At 33.1% G+C, this 16170-nt stretch overlaps 2 protein-coding genes across 2 annotated transcripts; one reads left to right on the top strand and one right to left on the bottom strand.

Annotated features, from left to right (window-relative positions):
* PNSL2 (PsbQ-like 2) lies at positions 1–3297 on the top strand. Its single transcript, XM_016347275.3, has 2 exons — positions 1–659; positions 2922–3297. The coding sequence occupies exons 1-2, from the start codon at positions 147–149 to the stop codon at positions 3018–3020; spliced, it is 612 nt and encodes a 203-aa protein (XP_016202761.1). The 5' UTR covers positions 1–146; the 3' UTR covers positions 3021–3297.
* A 44-nt stretch (positions 3298–3341) lies between these two features.
* LOC107643590 (casparian strip membrane protein 1-like) lies at positions 3342–15750 on the bottom strand. Its single transcript, XM_016347277.3, has 3 exons — positions 15512–15750; positions 13894–14017; positions 3342–3694 (listed from the first exon to the last, which is right to left on the bottom strand). Exons 1-3 carry the CDS (start codon positions 15724–15726, stop codon positions 3479–3481), a joined length of 555 nt encoding a protein of 184 aa, XP_016202763.1. The 5' UTR covers positions 15727–15750; the 3' UTR covers positions 3342–3478.
* Positions 15751–16170: the final 420 nt, after the last annotated feature.

Genomic DNA, 16170 nt, shown 5'->3' with positions numbered 1-16170 from the left:
GGCACGTGGCATAACCTTGAGGCACAATTATACTTGGGCAATATCAGCTGAACTGAACCTGCTCACTACCATAGCCACTCACCAATTACATAATCCACTCTATCTAAGCAAACTTATCCAAAAAAGAAGTGACGACACACAACACCATGTCCAGCTTCACTCACGCCACCACATTACTCCATGCCCACATCAAAACCAAGCAGAAAACAACCACTCTGGCCGCCGCCACCACCACCAACAACCAAGCACCATTTTATGCTGAACAAAAAGATAATAATAGCACCAACAGTAGTAGTAGAAGAAAAGTAATGTCAACATTTGTAGCAACTTCGATGGGAGTAGTTCTGGGCGGCACAACGACAATGACACCACAGGCGGCCGCTCAGAATTGGGGGACTCGTTCGTTCTTGAGAGAGCATTTCTTTGAGGCGGGGCTGTCTCCGGAGGACGCAGTGGCGAGGATAAAGCAAACGGCGGAGGGGCTACATGATATGAGGGAGATGCTGGAAACAATGTCATGGAGGTATGTGATGTTCTACATAAGGCTGAAGCAGGCTTATCTTGATCAAGATTTGAAGACTGCAATGTCCACTTTGCCCGACAACCGCCGCAATGATTACATCAAAATTGCCAATGAATTGGTAGATCACATGACCGATGTAAGTTCACAAATCTCTTATATCTGCTCTCTTTTACCGTTTCACTCCTTCAACTTAGAATTAAGTGATATGGTATATGTTTAATTGGATGATGTACCATTAAATAAATTCTTTTATGACACTAGTTTTTCTTAGGTTAATAGTTAAATTAGTTTTTGAAAAATAAAATATTTTTTAAATTTATTTTTGAAAGATTTTTCAATTAAATTGATTTTTTAAACATTACGAATTAATCATATTGTTATTTAGTTACTCTATTCATAATTTTTATCAACGATTGATATATAAAATGTTAACTGATAATAACATATATGACACATAACATGTTCAATTGGACGTTGATTATTAAATGTGTTTACGGAAATCTATATCAATTTAGTTAGTAGATTATATTGGGAATATGATTTTTATAATTGGAGAAAATGGCTAAATTAATAAATTTTCATAAACATATTTAGTCAATATCCAATTAGAGATATCAAGTATTATATATGTTATTAATTAACGTTTTACAATATCAATTTTTGAAGAAAATTTTTAATGAAGTGACTGGAAGACAAATATGATTAATTCGTAATCTTTGAAAAACCAATTTGATTGAAAAATCTTTTCGAAATGAATTTAAAGAATATCTTATCTTTCAAAACTAATTTGACTATTAACCCTTTTTCTTAATATAATAGCTACTATTATATATATATTGTATATAAAACTTTTAATCTAAAATCATTTCATATATTTTTTAAGTTTAATTATTTTGTAGTCTATATAATTTTATTAAAGTTTTAATTAGGTCTTTACGATTTTAAAATTTGTAATTTGGTTTTTACTAGTTATTATTTTTCAAAAAATAAATTGTAATGATCCTAAAATATTTATTTTTAAAATATTTTATAGTTCATCTCACATCAAATATAAAAACAAATATCTTAAAAATGTCCTGTATTTTTTTAATAAAAATTAGTTTGAGAGAACTTAATTAAAATTTTTTATCTAACATAAGGATTTAATTACAATTTTTAAAATTATAAAGACCTAATTAAAAATTTGATAAAATTATATAAAATCTAATAGAGTAATTAAACATATTTTTTATAATAAATAAAGTTGACGGGAATATTAAAAAAGAGTTTAAAATGTAAATGAACATGAGTCGTTACTTGTTAGATATGGTCATGTTGTACCGATACCAAAAAAACAAAAATAGCACCAATCAATTATTGTATATATATGGATACATATTTTGTGTTTATGAAAATTGATTTTGTTGCAAAAAGATGTTTTATTATTCTAATGTGAAATATTTGATTAATGTTGAAATGTGTACGAAATACATTTAAATATACATATAGGTAATAACTTAATTTTTATGTTTATGGAGTTTCTAAACTTATTTTTTGTGTTTTTGAGTTTCTTTGTGATAATATAATGTTGATGATACTTAATTTTACAAAATTTAACACAAATAATCTTTATGATAGGTTATCGATGTAACTTTTCTTAGTTAAATTCACTCCAGTAGCATTGGATTGTAAGGATGTTTTAATATATATAGCCATTTTTCTTTTCGAATCCTGCTAGAGAGTTAATGGAGTATTTGTACAATGTATACAATGAATTATTTATTTAGCCTAATATGAGTTAAAAAATGAACATCTAAGGTAAAATACTACTAATTTCTCAAACACAATACACCCATACTATCCAAAATAACCATCTAGATACCAGGAATAATAAACATCTGATATCTATTAAATCGAACATCCCTAAACTCTATTGTACACATTGTACAAATACTCCATTATTTCCTATACTTCCTCTTTTCTTAATTATAGCATACTTTTTTCCTTATCCAATCTTTTCCGCTAATTTTTCTTATCTAATGATAGATCTCAACACTTTTCTTCATGCTATTGCACAAGGTGTGGAGGTAGACTAGTATTTTTTCTATTGAAAAAGTTTTAACTCTAGAGAGAAAATAAAAATATATCTTAAATAAATCCATAAACTTGAGGGCCATGCATATAATAAATTTCTAATAAAATATATAAATACACAAGACTGCCAAAATGATCTTGTAATATTATAAAATACTTATTATTTTATATCAAATATATTTTTTAGATAACAAATTTAAACATTAGTTATCTTAATGTCCTGTGATATGGTTATGAAAGACTAGCGCGTTAACTTATAATTAATAACTGTGTACCTTTCCAATTGATGTTGTGGTTTAATTGGTCTTTTTTTTTCCCCCTTCAGTTTGACAGGTATGTTCGGACACCAAAGGTATATGAATCTTACCTATACTACGAGAAGACCTTGAAATCAATAGATCAACTTGTCGCTATCTTAGCATAACAGCGGCAGGGTATATTTGGAATTCTAATTTTTGTGGTTTTTCCAATTTAAATATCAAATTGAAGATATACATACATCACAAGGTATTTGCACACAAAATATCAAGTATATGTTTATGTACACACGTGTGTCGTTAGAATATGAAACCTTTCTCTTTTTTTGGTTCGGAATTAGAATGTGAAAGGTTGAAGTATTTCATGTTTATTAACTTAGAAGGTATTATGAGAAACAGAAAGTGAACCCTATTATACATAGAAAGATACATTGACTCATAAATGTACAACTACACAACACAAGTTCAACATTTTTAAATTTCTCATCATATAGGTATATTAAAGCGCCCAACATACACTAGAGAAATTAAACACACACTAGGAAATTAAACTTTTCATTAAAGAAAAGCATAATTGGAAAACTAAACATACATACACAGCACAAGAGATTAATAATAATAATAATTAGTTTCTGGAGATTGCAACAGCTGAAAATATGATAAGTATAACGAGGATAGCAGCAGCAAGATAAGAGCCAATAAGAGAAGCGGAAATGCGTTCACAGAAACTGTTGTATTGTTGACAAATAGCGAACCAATTGGGTTTTGGATTACCATAATGTGCTATGTATACAATTGCTGCTGCTGCTGACGCTGATGCTGTCGCCAGACCCAACATAATCTTCACAACAAAAAGTTAACACTTTACTTGTTAATAACAATTATTATTTATCTTAAAAATGACTAGTTAATTAATTATCATTAATAATAAAGAGAAAAAATACTTATACTAATGTTCTTAAGTAATAAAGGTGAAAATTCAGATGCATTTATTTTTTTTATGAAATTTATAATTAAAAATTATTAAATAATTTAATAAATTTAACTAAATTATTATTCAACGATTTTTATTTATCAATTTTAATTTATATAAAGACCAATAATAAAATATGAATACAGACCTAAGATATATGTATATATTTTTAAAAATGAATAATTATAACTGTCAAATTAAAAATATTCAAGCTATACCACCAATATTCAAACAACCAATATCGGCATTTTGAACAATACTAACGCTATATCTGTTATATTTTAGGTTTCTTCAAAAAGAATTATATATTTCTGGTGTGAATAATTTTATGAAGAAAAAAAATTAATTAGATAATGACATACGCTTGTCAAAAAAAAAAAAAAAAAAAAAAACAAACAAACAAAACAGATAAAGATGCGTATGACATATGTCGTACGAATGTTTAATATTGTAACACATTGGCACCTGTTAGATACAGGGACACATTGATTGATTTAGTGTATTCGTGCTTCATAATAATTTAGAGAATTTTTTTTTAAAATTATATTTAAAAAAAAGGATTAAAATTAAAAGACAAATTAAAAAATAAAAATTTAATTAAATTTTTATATTATATTTGATATAAAATATTAATGTATAAAATTGAATTATATTTCAATATTTTATTCCATTTAAAATAAATACAAAAACTGAAACAAATAAAATTATTTAAATAACCTTTTTCATTCTCATTTTGGCATTGCACTCATTCACTCACGTCTACACCCAGATATACGAAACATCAATCGGTCACTCTTTTTTAACACCGAAGACTACTCATCAAAGATTGTCCGCTTTTTCTCACGTTCGTCCTTCTTTGTCGCATTTTTTTCTTACCGCTCTTTCTTGCGTTTGCGTTCATCTATCCCTCTTCGTCGCGTTCTTCCTCCCACCGTTAGTCGTTCTCATCGCCACCTCGCGCCCACAATCGTTCTCACTGCCTCGTCGGGTTATCACTATCAATCGTTTTTGTTGTTTTGTGTTCATTGTCCGCTCCTTGTTCTGCAACAGTGAGTTTTTCTTCTCACGACTGGAGCCGTTCATCAGCGTGTTCCCTCCATTTCTTGTTCAGCAGCGACAATGACTTTTTTGTTGCTGCTATCTCTTCTTTCTTTCTTTCTCTCTTCTATTGCTGTCTATTCTATCTTTTGTCTCCTATTCTTCTCTTTCCTTTTATGATTTTGAAATCCTCTTATTTACAAAATTGTTATTATTCTTGGTATTATATATAGTTGGTTGTGGTGGTGGATCAGTGATGGAAGAGGTGGGATAGTAAGTTTAGGGTTGGCAAAGGTGTGAAGAAGTACATTAGAAATGGGAATGGTAAAGGATAGACTTGAAATATGAAATTTTTAATGAGATTATTTTAGGAAAGAAATATTAATAAAGTTTCAACTGCCTTCTTCTAAAATTTTCAGTTTTTTGTGTCTCTACTTTTTGAAGGTACTGAAAGAGTTAAAATTTTATGTATAGGGATTGAAAATTTAGTTCCAGTCTCTAACTATCAAATACAATACTGAGTCTCAGTCCCCCAATAGTCTCAATACCAGTATCCTATGCCAAACGCTACCTAAGAAATGCTAAAATGACACTTCCGTTCCCTCTATTTGTAAAATATACAATTTCTTCTCTTATATTTTTTAAAAAATCTCTTTTTTTAACTCATTTTAAAATTTTTGTGTTAACTAATAATGTCAATTTTACTCATTTTTAAAGAAAAATAAATTATTTTTTATAAAAACATCCTATAGCAAAAATTTTATTTTTTGTGATTAAATTTAATATACTAAAATATTCTTTAACAAATTATTTTTTTAATGATTAAATTATATTTTTACTAAAATATCTTTTAAAATATTTTGTAATAATTAAATTATTTTTTATTAAAATACCATTTAATATTATTTTTCTAGTGATCAAACTGTGATATCAATGCAAATTATTTTAACATTAAATGGAAACATTATTTTCTGTCAAACTAATAGTAAAATATATAAAAAAAACGGTAAACCAAATTTGTAAAACCATGTTTAATAATATGCATTGATATCATGATCAAGATTAACAGTAAAACATACAAAAATATTGTTAAAAAAATTTTGGTAAAATTATAATTTAGTAATTAAAAAAATTATTGAGAAATATCTTCGTAAAAAAATAGTCGATTATGCTACGGATATACCAAAATCAGCCACGAAAGTCTGTTACCAGTATAAAATACATATTGAAATATATATACACATTGAAAATAAATTAAACTACATATGTAGATAATCATTAAAAAATATGTTGAAGGATATTTTAGTAAAAATACAATTTAGTCCTAGAAAAATAATTTGTTAAAAGATATTTGATAAACAAAATTTAATTAAAAAAAATAAAAAGTTTTTCAAAAGGATATTTTTGTAAAAAATAGTTTACTTTTTTCTTAAAAAATCATTAATTTATTTCATTAGAAAATAACGTTAGTTAACACAAATTTTAAATTGGATTAAAGAAAAAGGTTTTTAAAAATTATAAAAGAGATGAGAATGGTACATTTTACAAATAAAAAGAATATTATTTTAATATTTCTTAAGGAAAGGAAATGGAATTTTTTTCAATAATTTATTATTGTTTTTATGGAGTGCTTGTATTTCATTATCAAAAGTATTGGTCAATAATTTCGAATTTGATCAGTAATATTTATGATAATCACCTATATTTGATTTGTATTTTGTACATATAATTCAATCACATCGGATCCACAGATAAATAAGATCAAATATCAGATTTTAGAGTTGTATCCGTCTATTTAATCTTAAGTTCTGATTAAATAATAAAAAATATTATAAATAAATAAAAATATAATATCTAAGGATTTCTTTTCTTAATCTAATTTTTAATTTGTAGTGCATTCTTAAAATATTAGTATATTAAAATTTGTAATTTTACATGTTTCTGTTAAAATTTTAAATAATTAAATTTGATTATTTTATTTTTATTATTATTCATATATGTGTGGTTATTTTATTTTTATTAATTAATAATATTTCAAAAATAAAGAGTGAAAATAAAAGAGAATTTTTTACTTTTCAATTTCTATTATAAAGAAAGGATATTTTTTTTTCAATCATATAATATCTGATTTGATCGATTCACAAGATCTCGAGCCTCAAAAATTGCAGATATTAATTTGTCTATATATATTTTACCCAACTTCTAGATTTAATCTGCGTACACTTCTAATCAAAATATGGCCTTATAACTCGTTTTCTTTGTAATTGAAAAAAAAAAAAGCAAAAATCAACACCAATCAGAAGCCAAATAAAACAGGTAGTGACCTTTGTTTTTTTTAAAGTTTTGATTATTTTGTAGAGATCAGTAAATATATTTTTAAGTTGGTTATTTTCATTAAATATAAATTGATTTTTGTTAAGTGAATTATATCAAATCAACTTTAGTTATAATTTATTATGTATATTTTTTTTTTGTTATCCACGGTATATTTTAGTCTATAAAAATTAGAAGTTCTGGAACTTGTTTGTGAGTGCGAGGTGGGGAAGATGAAAGTGAGAGAGAGTGCGACGTGGGGAAACACAGGGAGGGGAACAAATACATTGGATAAACATGGTAAAAATTCCTAGGGTTTGGAACAAAGAAGAGTATCAACGATTGGAGTTTGATTCTTTCTTCATTTTCATTGATAATATGTCGGGCGACATATCAAAAAGAGAACTTTTTAATATATTCAAATAGACAGGTAGAATCATCGACATATATTTGTCGCGAAAGAATAAAAATGGCCAAGTATATCTGTTTGCTTTTGTCCGCTACACTACAAAGGGAGGAGCGTTGAAGGCTGTTGCAGAAATGAACGGTATGGTATTGAGAGGCAAAAGAATGTTCGTAGGTGAAGCCAAATATAGAAGAGGAGATGCGATGAAAAATACGAAGGGTACAGTAGCGAAGGTGATCACCAGGCACGAAGTGGGAGGAAGCCAGACACGGATAACAAGTGTGGGAGAAGCGGAATTGAAAGCGGGGAGGCAGCCGTCAGATGTTCCTGTCAAAGATCCAAATAGTAATGGATGGACTAAGAAGATAGAAGTACCGATAGCGAATGAAAATGTCGTTTGGCTACAGAGAAGCATTGTCAGAGGTACGAAATCGGCAATTAATTTTCAGTTGCTGCAGGAAAAGGTCAATAAGGACTGGCCTTGTGTAACATAGGTAAGAGAGTTGGGGGCATACAAAGCAATGATTACGTTCGATACGGTGCTTAGTGCTGAAGAGGCCTACACTTTTAGAATAAACGATTTATTAAAATTGTTTTATAAGGTATGGAGATGGGATGAGACTGAGCAAAGTGAGTCTAGAAGAGTTTGGTTGGAGTGTTATGGAATTCAACTGCATGCATGATCGAATGATACTTTTTGCAGAGTAGGGGAGCAATGGGGCGAAGTGGTAGAGTGCGATAAATTAACGCGATCGTGTACCTCATTCAGTGTGGGTAAAGTTCTAATCGATACGTGTGTTTTCGATATGATTAACAAATGGATTCACGTCACAATAGGGACAAGTGGATTCGACGTTCTTGTAAGAGAAGTGGGTGGAGAGGTGTATCGGGAGGAATGTTTTCGAAAGATAAAGGAAGAGACAAGAGACAGGCACATGATTAATATAGAAGAGACGTGGCATGGAAGCTCTAGTTGCATATTGAATCATGGAGCTGAACAGAGAATGGCAAATTGCGATCAGGCGGCGGTGCTGATGACGGTAGAACGTAAAAATGAGGAACAAGATAAGGATAGGATGGTCATTTCAAGCTTTGATTTGAATGAATGGAATCACAAAATTCAAATTTTTCTGAAGGAAACGGCAATAATACGACATTAATTGACAAGGCAGATTCCCAAGGATCATATGATATTGATTCAGAGGAAACAACTTCCTATAATTATGCTGAAGGATTAGATTGCCAAATAAATCATAGAACTAGACATAATATTGGGCTGGGAAGTAAAAAGTCCAATAAGAATTTCATGGACCACGTTTGTCAGGTGAGGGAAAAGGCTTGCTGGACTATGCCTCCCGCTGGGCTACCAAACCGGGTTGGGTCTGACCCGATCCCATCCTCGACCCGGCATGACTACACGTCCACGACTCAGACTCCTGTGAAGACGGCGCCTCCAAGGTACAGCTGCGAGCACGATGGAAAATGGCCTGAGGGGGAGCACGGTCCAGGCTGCCCCGAGTCGGGGGTAAGGGGTAAGTCCGATCTGCCAGCCTGGGAAGGATGGAGCAAGCCAGCAGCGGGCCTGGAGCCTGGAAGATCGAAGGTTTCACGGTGCGAGGCGCAAAACTGGGTCAAGGAGGGCTGCGGACAGCGCGGCGAGATGGAGGAGGGTCCACCAGAGGCAGAGGCTGGCGGGCTTGATGAAGGTTTGACCCCCGCAGTGGAAGTCACCAGTGACGAGAATGAAGGAAGGTTGCGGAGGAAGGAGTAGGTCCTGAGCACTGAACCTGCACATGTTCAACAAACTCCCTGCAACTTGGACGCTTCGAGGAGGACGCGAATTCCAGGAGTTATGGGCCAGGGTACTGTTGTTGGCCTGATCAGGAAATGTAATGTACCAGAAGTAGACAGGCGGATTCGGGGACTGGAAGAGGGGGAGATCTTGCTAGATGGATTGAATCAGAACGGCAACGGACAGGATGAAGAAAGGGAGAATAATCCAGAATCAGGTTCGGAGATGGGAGATCGTTTGGATGATGGTAGGAATCCAGATACTGAGGAACAGAGGCCGAGTTGCGAAGAGGAAATAGCTGAGAATAAAGCGGCTTGAAAACTAGCTGTGGAGTCAGGAGCACAATGCAGTGATGAGGAGGACATCATGGCTATTTTACAAGAGCAGAATGAAGCTATTGCTATGAAATGGAGGCAGGCTAAGCAAAAAGAAAAAGTCCAAAGAAGCCGGCCAAAAAACCGAAAACAGGTGTATAATAGTTTCGTTAAATGATTTTTAGTTCTTGGAATATACGGGGGTTGGGAGGTGCTGCAAAAGTTAGTATGCTAAATACTTTCAAAAATAAGTTTAGGCTGGATATGCTGGGCCTAATAGAAACAAAAAAGGAACTAATAAATAAATTTGATGTTGTGCGTATCTAGGGAAGCGACAGAACATGTTGGGAGTCTCTCAGTTCTATTGGGACTTCTGGAGGGTTATTGCTAATGTGGGATGGAGCGGATTTTAAACTGTATAACTGCTATAAAGGGGATAGATGGTTGTGTATAGAAGGAGTTGTGGTAAAAGATAACTTTCATTGTGCTATTTTCTTAGTGTATGGATTGCATGAGAGAGCTGAGAAGATCTCCATGTGGAAAGAATTGAGTTATATTGCAGGATTGTGTCAGGTGCCGCTTTGTTTTTTGGGGGATTTTAATGAAATTTTGCATTTGGAGGAAAGAAAAGGAGCGACTACATTACCAGCGTCTGCGGCAGAATTTAGGACATGGATAAATGATATGGAGTTGATTGATTTGGCTCTGAATGACTGAAAGTATACTTGGTTCAGAGGACAGTCGTGCAGTCGCATTGATAGGAGCCTAGTCTCCTTGGGGTGGCTTGATGTGTACCTGGAGACGCGTCTAAGGAGTGGTCCGAGAGGCTTATCGGATCACTGTCCTTTGGTTATGGAAGACAGCAGAAGAGTTGAGGGTCCACGACCATTCCGTAGCTTGGACTCGTGGTTCACGCATGAAGGGTTTTTGAGAATGGTGAAGGAAGAATGGAGGAAACTGGGTGATGTACAATTCTTACAGAAGATGAAAGCACTGTCAGAACCACTACGTAGATGGCATAGGCAGCATTTTGGGAATATGGCTGAGTGAATTAAGAAGCTTGAGGAAGAAATCAGGAAGGTAGATAATATGGTTAGTAGCAGACAGTATGACGGTACAACAGAGGCTAGGAGTTGGGCATTAGTGAGTTTTTGCGAAAAGTGGTATCTAAGACAGGAGATGCATTGGAAGCAAATGTCAAGATCTCGACACACCAATGAGATGGATCGAAACACAAGGTACTTCCATAATATAGCTTCGGCGAGAAGAAGGAATAACCGGATTGAGTCATTGGTGATTAATGGGAGGCTAGTGAGGAATCAAGCAAGAATCAAGATTGTGGTTCGGAACTTTTACAAGTGCCTGTACCACCAGGAAGCGTCCCCAAGGGTGACCTTTAGGGATGGATTAGTTAATCGTCTAGAGAGGGAGGAAGCGGAAACCTTAGAAGCACTACTATCAATAGAGGAAGTGAAGGAGGCAGTTTGGGATTGTGAATCTTTGAAGGCTCCAGGGAGTGACAGATACAACATGTATTTTATAAAAAAGTGCTGGGATGAGATTGGAACAGAGTTCACTGTAGCTGTGATGGATTTCTTTCAAACAGCAAGACTGCCGGCAGAAGCTAATGTCACCTGGGTAGCGCTCGCTCTGAAATTCGTTGGGGCTAAGGAGATAAGAGATCTCAGACCTATCAGTATGGTTGGGTGTGTCTATAAGGTAATCTCTAAATTGCTGACACGAAGGATGAGGAGTGTTATGCCAGGCCTAGTTGGAGAATCACATAGTGCCTTTGTGAAGGGGAGAAAGATACATGATGGAGCATTAATTGCTTGTGAAACTGTGCAATGGTTGAAACTGAAGAAGAAGGCATTAACGATTGTTAAACTTGACTTCCAAAAAGCCTATGATAGAGTCAAATGGTGCTTTGTTGATACTGTGCTGGAGAAGATGGGCTTCGGAAGAACATGGAGGGCGTGGGTTAAGGAGTGTCTTACATCGGCTTCTATCTCTATTCTAGTTAATGGGTCACCATCGAAACCATTCAAAATGGAGAGAGGACTACGTCAAGGCGACCCTTTATCGCCGTTTTTGTTTGTTCTAGTGGTGGACGTGCTTAACAGGATGATTGGAGAGGCGGTTAGAAATGGTCGGATATCTCCACTCTTAGTCGGTAGAGATAATATAGAGCTATCATATTTACAATTTGCTGATGACACTATATTATTTTGTCCGCCGGAGGAGGAGACAATGAGGAACTATAAAAGGCTTCTGAGGTGCTTCGAAATGATGTTTGGCTTGAGCATTAATTTTGAGAAGTCTAACTTGATACCAGTGAACTGCAGTTCGGAGTAGGTTGATCGGATGTGCCAGCTACTAGGTTGTCAAGAGGCAGCTCTATCGATGAGGTATCTTGCCATTAGCCTAGGAGAAAATCCGCGGTTGGTAAAAACTTGGAAGCCGGTTCTAGATAAGGTGGAAGAGAAACTCAGCTTATGGAAAGCAAAGGTCCTTAGTAAGGCTGGTAAACTGGTACTTATTAAGTTGGTAATTAACAGCCTACCTACCTATTACCTGAGTTTGTACAAGATGCCTAATGTGGTTACACAAAGAATTATATCCTTGCAGAGGAGGTTCTTTTGGAGGAAGGACGATGGTCGACCTGGTATGGCCCTTGTGAAGTAGGAGCTGATCTAGGCACTGAAGAAGCTAGGAGGATTAGGGGTGGGTGATGCGGTGATCCGGAATAAAGCCTTACTGTTTAAATGGTGGTGGCGGTTCTCTAAGGAGGACTGCCCTCTATGGAAGAAGATTGTATACTCCTACAATAGCTTGAACCCAAATCACTTGCTGTCAACTCAGACATTGCCGAAGAGACGGGGTCCGTGGAGAGACATATGTCAAGTGCAAATAAGGGAGAAACATGTCAGGCAGAAGATGATTGATGGCCTTGCTATGGAAGTAGGAGATGGAAGATCCACCAGATTTTGGGAGGATACATGGTTGCAAGTGGGGAAGCTGAAAGACTCATTTATGAGACTCTTCTTAATTTCAAACCAAAAAGGATCAGTAATTGGGGAGTGTGGATTCTGGGATGGGATAGAGTGGGTTTGGCACTTCCAATGGAGAAGAGAACTACAACAATGGGAGACAGATACTCTGAACCAACTGCTTCATGTCTTGCAATCTGTTAGACTGATAGCAGATGTACAAGATAGAGTGGTGTGGAAATTTGATAAGGAAGGCATTTATTCTACTAATTTATTTTTGCAGGCTTTGCAGGAAGAGACTTTAGAGGAGGAGCTTCTGAGATACAAGTTCACAAAGGAGATCTGGAAAGGCCTAGTCCCGCCTTTGCTTGGTTTGTACTAGTAGGGCGGGTCAATACAAAGGACCGGCTAAGTAGGTTGGGGATCCTACAACAGAATGAGGTTTTGTGCGTGCTGTGTAAGAAAGATGTTGAGAATATACAACATTTATTTATTACTTGTGAGTACTCTTGGCAGGTGTGGTGTGCTTGGATCTTAGCGTTTGGACAGACGTGGGTTGTCCCTAGGACCTTGAAAGAGCTTTTTGAGAGTTGGAGATCCGTGCCGATGAGAAAAGAGAGGCGCAAGTTTTGGATAGTTGGATTCTTCTCAGTTATATGGATTATTTGGTTGCGCCAGAATGATGCCATATTTCACAGCAAGATAACAGGAATTGGAGACTGTGTGGAACAATCATTTTCTTGTGCTACGGAATGGTGTTGTAAATAACTCATGTTGTTGATGGCTATGCCAGAGATCACATAGGAGTTGTTATGTCTTTATTGTTATTGTATTAGTGCTACTCTGCTCCACTTGAGTGTTGAGCTCTTACTTAAAAAAAAAAAAACGGTATATTTTAGTCTGATAGATTAAGGACTAATCAGTCATAAATTTAAGTTGGGTTTGTCATTGGCTAATGAGTTACTGCATGTATAAGGTAGGATTCGAATCTCTTACACTTATTTAAACGGACGAGTGAGTTGACTACTCGACCAATTCAAGTTAGTTAGATGTATATCTATTTGTTTGTGAAAAAAAGAGAAAAGAATCCTTTAGATATTTAGACCATTTCTTACTTTAATAACTAGTGCATTTTAACAGAGAAAATATAATTTTGTCCTTTAAAACAGTTAGCGTAAAATTTTACAAAAATAAAATTATACAAAAAAATTTACCGTGTCAAGCACAACGAGGAGCAATTTACTTTTCACCGCGCTACTCTTAACTATGTGGAGTAACGATAGGATAAGAGAAAGAACTAGATATCCACAAACTAGAGAGTTGGCCACCACAAAAAACCTGCACAGTCATAAACAAAGAGATACATAACAATTAAGTAGATATAGGAAAAAATGAAAATAATTTTCATATTTTGAAATGAAAAATTTTAGAATAAAATATATTTTTTTGTCTATGAAATTTATTATAAATTTTAAACATATTTTTAAATTTTATTTTATTTTAATTTTTTTAAAAATTTTTTAGTCACATCAAATGTACTCCTCTCAATAGGGGTGGCAGTGGAGTGGGTTTGGACGAGTTTATATTCTATTCGGCTCTGTCTCACCCTTTCTCACTTTAGATACTACTCACTTCATCTCTATTTGCAAATTTTAAATTACGGTACCTTAACCTATCTTTACGGATATTCATTCTATCTCTACCCGTTTCTATAACAATTAAATAATACTTTAAAATTTACATATTTATACATAAATTAAAATAAAAACATAAGATTCATTTTATATATTTTTAAATTTATTGATTTTTATATATTTATATTAATATTATTATTATATAATATATATCTCGGGGCAAGTTCATTCTAAACTTGACCCCACCCCGTTCAAATACTCGCCCCACTTTCGAGGTCGGATTATCACCCGTTCCGACCGGATAGAGACGAGGCGGGTACTACTGCCAAACCTACCTATTAGCTACAATTTTTTAAGAAACTTAAAACAATTTAGCAATAATTTATGAGGATAACCTTTTAACACAAGTTATACTAACTCTTAGTCGTCAAGCATTATAGTTGAATTAATTCTAAGTTTCTTGAAAATTTAATTACCAAGGATACAATTGATGTAATAAAAAAAATATTAGAACGAAATTGAAATAAAGTAAAACTTAAAAATATTTTTAAAATTTTTGACAAATTTTAGAGATAAAAAATATACTTTAATCTAATATTTTTAATATCTATTTCATTATTTAGTAAATAAATTTAAGGTAAAGTATATTTTTTTCTCTAAAATTTTGCAAAAATTTGAAAAATACTTCTAAGTTTTATTTTGTCTCATAAGTTTTCGATTTGTATCAAATATACTCCTGACGACTAATTTTTCAAAATAAAATTAAGACTAATTCAACAATAAATTTATAAGAATAACCTTTAACACAAACAAATCAAGTATAATTTTTATGTATTTTTGTTAGATTGATCTTAATTTTTTAAAATTTAGCTATCAAAAGTATATTTGATGCAAATCCAAAATTTTTAAGACAAAATTAAAATAAAATAAATTTTAAAGATATTTTTAAAATTTTTACTAAAGGATAAAAAATATTTTTTACCCATAAATTTATGTATATAGTCCCTATATTGTTTAAGTACTATAAATAGCTTCTAAAAACTAAAGAAGTTTTTAGGTATTCATAAAACAATACTATTATTTTATAGATATAGCCATAATTAATTAAAAAATATTTTTATAAAGTATGATCTATCATTAAATTAGGCTGTCTATATTATCTATATTTTCTTATTAATTATAGAGAGTATATACTTACACAAAGGAGGGGAGGTCATCAAATTCAGCTCTGAATCTTATAAACTGAGCTGCAAATGGAAGCGTCTCATCGGTAGTTCCCATGGCAATTGCAGCAGCTAATGTTCCAACCGCCGCAATAATTCTCAATATAAAGTCCATTATAGACAACCCTCTTGCCAACCCTTTTCTACGAGATATTACTACACCACCTTCAATTGTTGAACCCTTCATCATTTTCTACCAACTTGCAACCTTTGATTCTCTTTCAATCCTCTCACACAAATGTATGTATATATAATACTATGTTAGTTGGTGCTTCTTAATTATTTAGCCAGTGGTTTGTGATCATAACTAACCGTAAAATGCATTTGATATATATAGTTGATGAAGAATGATAAGCAGCGACATTTGAATTTGTTTTGGTTAATCTAAAGCTTGCTACGTGGATGCTTGTGATTGGTGTTGCTAACATACATGATCGTGAATGACGCTTATTAATATAAAAATTAAAAGCTAAGAAAAGTGCCTATGTTCCTGCTCCAATAATAGAAGCATTCTGTTAACTTTCAACCATTGAGATTTGGTTGTGGTAGTTTGCACATGATCACAATATGCAACATTGTAAGTGAATTATGGATAAAAAAACCCGTCCTCTAGAAATAATTGTCTTTGAATGTT

Source organism: Arachis ipaensis, chromosome B5 (genome assembly GCF_059453495.1).
Source record: "Arachis ipaensis isolate K30076 ecotype BB chromosome B5, ASM5945349v1, whole genome shotgun sequence".
Lineage (NCBI taxonomy): Eukaryota > Viridiplantae > Streptophyta > Magnoliopsida > Fabales > Fabaceae > Arachis > Arachis ipaensis.
Note: the sequence above shows the minus strand (reverse complement) of the source record. Positions and strands in the feature narration are given on the sequence as shown.

What these genes read in the sequence shown, in the direction of transcription:
- PNSL2 (XM_016347275.3), top strand. Translation starts at nt 147, where the DNA reads ATGTCCAGCTTCACTCACGCCACCACATTACTCCATGCCCACATCAAA. An exon ending in TGGTAGATCACATGACCGAT is followed by an intron (nt 660 to 2,921) that starts GTAAGTTCACAA and finishes TTCCCCCTTCAG; the next exon opens with TTTGACAGGTATGTTCGGAC.
- LOC107643590 (XM_016347277.3), bottom strand. Translation starts at nt 15,726, where the DNA reads ATGATGAAGGGTTCAACAATTGAAGGTGGTGTAGTAATATCTCGTAGA. An exon ending in GATGACCTCCCCTCCTTTGT is followed by an intron (nt 14,018 to 15,511) that starts GTAAGTATATAC and finishes ATGACTGTGCAG; the next exon opens with GTTTTTTGTGGTGGCCAACT. An exon ending in TCCTCGTTGTGCTTGACACG is followed by an intron (nt 3,695 to 13,893) that starts GTAAATTTTTTT and finishes TTTGTTGTGAAG; the next exon opens with ATTATGTTGGGTCTGGCGAC.